This window comes from Lactuca saligna, chromosome 7 (genome assembly GCF_052625555.1).
Source record: "Lactuca saligna cultivar CGN05327 chromosome 7, ASM5262555v1, whole genome shotgun sequence".
NCBI lineage: Eukaryota > Viridiplantae > Streptophyta > Magnoliopsida > Asterales > Asteraceae > Lactuca > Lactuca saligna.
In genome coordinates, this window is record NC_136423.1 from 134,366,274 (window position 1) to 134,368,764 (window position 2,491).

General features: G+C 41.8%; 1 protein-coding gene across 1 annotated transcript; it reads left to right on the top strand.

Moving 5' to 3' along the window:
* The first annotated feature begins 274 nt into the window (after window positions 1-274).
* EXL2 (EXORDIUM like 2) lies at window positions 275-1,402 on the top strand. Its single transcript, XM_078964333.1, has one exon. It carries the CDS (start codon window positions 330-332, stop codon window positions 1,239-1,241), a length of 912 nt encoding a protein of 303 aa, XP_078820459.1. The 5' UTR covers window positions 275-329; the 3' UTR covers window positions 1,242-1,402.
* The last annotated feature ends 1,089 nt before the right edge of the window (window positions 1,403-2,491 follow it).

A 2,491-nucleotide genomic window follows, 5' to 3' on the forward strand; every position in this document is an offset into this window, starting at 1 on the left:
AAGTGTGATGGAGTCAAATCGACATGAATTCATTGATACGTACATCGCAGTCTTCTTTACACGCTTCAATCCTTTTAATCTGCCATGTCATTATCACTAACCCTAAACCCTCTACCCTTGCCACGTCACCCCTATTCCAAACACTAGAACCTTACAGCCTGGCATCAGCCCACCATCTCCCAATCACATCCCGCCAAGTGGCACTCCATTGATGGTGACTCCCTACAGCTGTCTCCACTATATAAACACAATCCCTTCCCCTCTCTATTCACTAAAAACATTCAACCTTCTACCTCTTTTCTCTCCTCTTTCCAAATTCTACCCCTGTCATGGCAAATAATTACCATTTTGCCACTCTCCTTATCTCCCTCCTCACAATCTCTGTTTTCCAAACATCTTTCTCTGCACTTGTTAAAGAGCAGCCGCTACTCCTCAAATACCACAACGGCGCCCTTCTCCGAGGTCCGGTCACCGTTAATATTGTTTGGTACGGCAAGTTTACACCCACCCAACGCTCCATAATCGTCGACTTCTTACAGTCTCTGAACACCGTCAAGGGGACACGAAAGGCGGCGACGCCTCTTCCCTCCGTCTCCTCATGGTGGAAAACCACCGAGAAGTACCATAACGGATCCTCTGTTACCGTCGTCGGAAAACAAATCCTCGACGAAAACTACTCACTCGGGAAGCTTCTGAAAAACTACCATATCCAATACCTTGCCACTAAAGTCGCTCAACCAAAGTCCATCAACGTCGTGTTAACTGCGAAAGAGGTTGGGGTAGAAGGGTTTTGTATGAGCCGATGTGGTACTCACGGGTCGACTAAAGCGAAGCCGAGGGTGGCGTATGCGTGGGTCGGGAATTCGGAAACACAGTGCGCCGGTCAGTGTGCTTGGCCGTTTCATCAACCGATTTACGGCCCGCAGTCGCCGCCGTTGGTTTCTCCCAACGGTGATGTTGGTGTCGACGGAATGGTGATCAACTTAGCGACGGTGTTAGCCGGAGCTGTCACCAACCCGTTTAACCAAGGTTACTTTCAGGGACCGGCGACTGCGCCGTTGGAAGCGGTGTCGGCTTGTACGGGTATGTTCGGGTCGGGTTCTTACCCGGGTTACCCGGGTGATGTTTTAGTGGATAAGAGTACGGGTGCGAGCTACAATGCGCACGGGTTAAATGGACGAAAGTACTTGGTCCCAGCTATGTGGGACCCTAAAACCTCTGCGTGTACTACACTAGTCTAAGGGGTTGTGATCTGGTGCTACGTGGTGTTGCCACTTTGTGGTGTAACTCGGATGTTTGTCGTCTTGTATGACGTGTAAATTCTGATCTTTTTTTTAAGAAAAAAGCATGTATAAAAAAAGTTTGTGACTGGTATAAATAAGTTGTCTTTTTATTAAGTAAACTGAAGTTGCAGAAAGATAAAGTGTGTTGGGCTGTTGGGCACCCCGTTTAAGATGAAAAAAAGGACCACAAATTATTCTTTAAAGAATTGATTATTTTATAGAACCTGGTATATTAAATATTTTATTCTTGGAAAATTAAAAAGCAATGATTATGTTTTATTTAATATTTTTCAGAATGGGACGTGTGTCACGGACTTATATATCATGACTTCATGTCATTTTAAAGTACGTGAAGTTTGTTTGGTTAACAATCCATAAGTCTTGTTTAACTTTAGCTTTAGCTTCAGATTATTGGTCTGTGATTTGGAATATCTTGTCCGAAAATGTAAACGTAGGTCATTAAATATAATTTTTATTTAAACAAAAAATCATTAATTGTTATAAACTAATCATAACAAAAATTATTATTATCCGTTATTAATTTGTCGTTAATCCGTCTTTTATCCATCATTAATACTAACTAGTAGAAGATCCACGTGCTTTAATTTGTTATTTTTGGAACCGGCAAATATATATTATATAAAACACCAACCCTAGCAAGGTGTTGGTCGAAGGATAAAGAAAAAAAAAAGACAGAGTTCAATTACAAACGGTTTAACGGGATCCAATCCAATCATCCCAATTAATACTACACCTGCCATATCTATGTTTTACCCACAGAAATGTCATAGATTTAATCGAATCGACAACCTTAATCGGATCAGCAATATCGCCATTGAAGATTCTATCATTCCTGGCACGCTAAATAGCCCACAGAGCACCATAGAGGATCGAGAACAGAGCCTTCTTCTTGCGATTGGAACCCATCTTCAAAGTTGGGATTCGACCCAACCTAGCTCGCCAAGCGAAACATAGAACTTTCATTGGCACCCACTTAAACCATGGAAATTCACCGTCGCATATTAGGTGTGGGGATCTGTCTATTCTCGTTCTCATCATAGCTACACAATATTTCTCTTTACAAAAATCAGATTCCCAGGTATCACCGGTTGGTGATTTTCTAATAACATCATGAACTAGAATGTTTACTTTTCTAAGTTCATTTTTGCATCTAACAATATTATTCCAAACTCCAGGGATATTTTTTG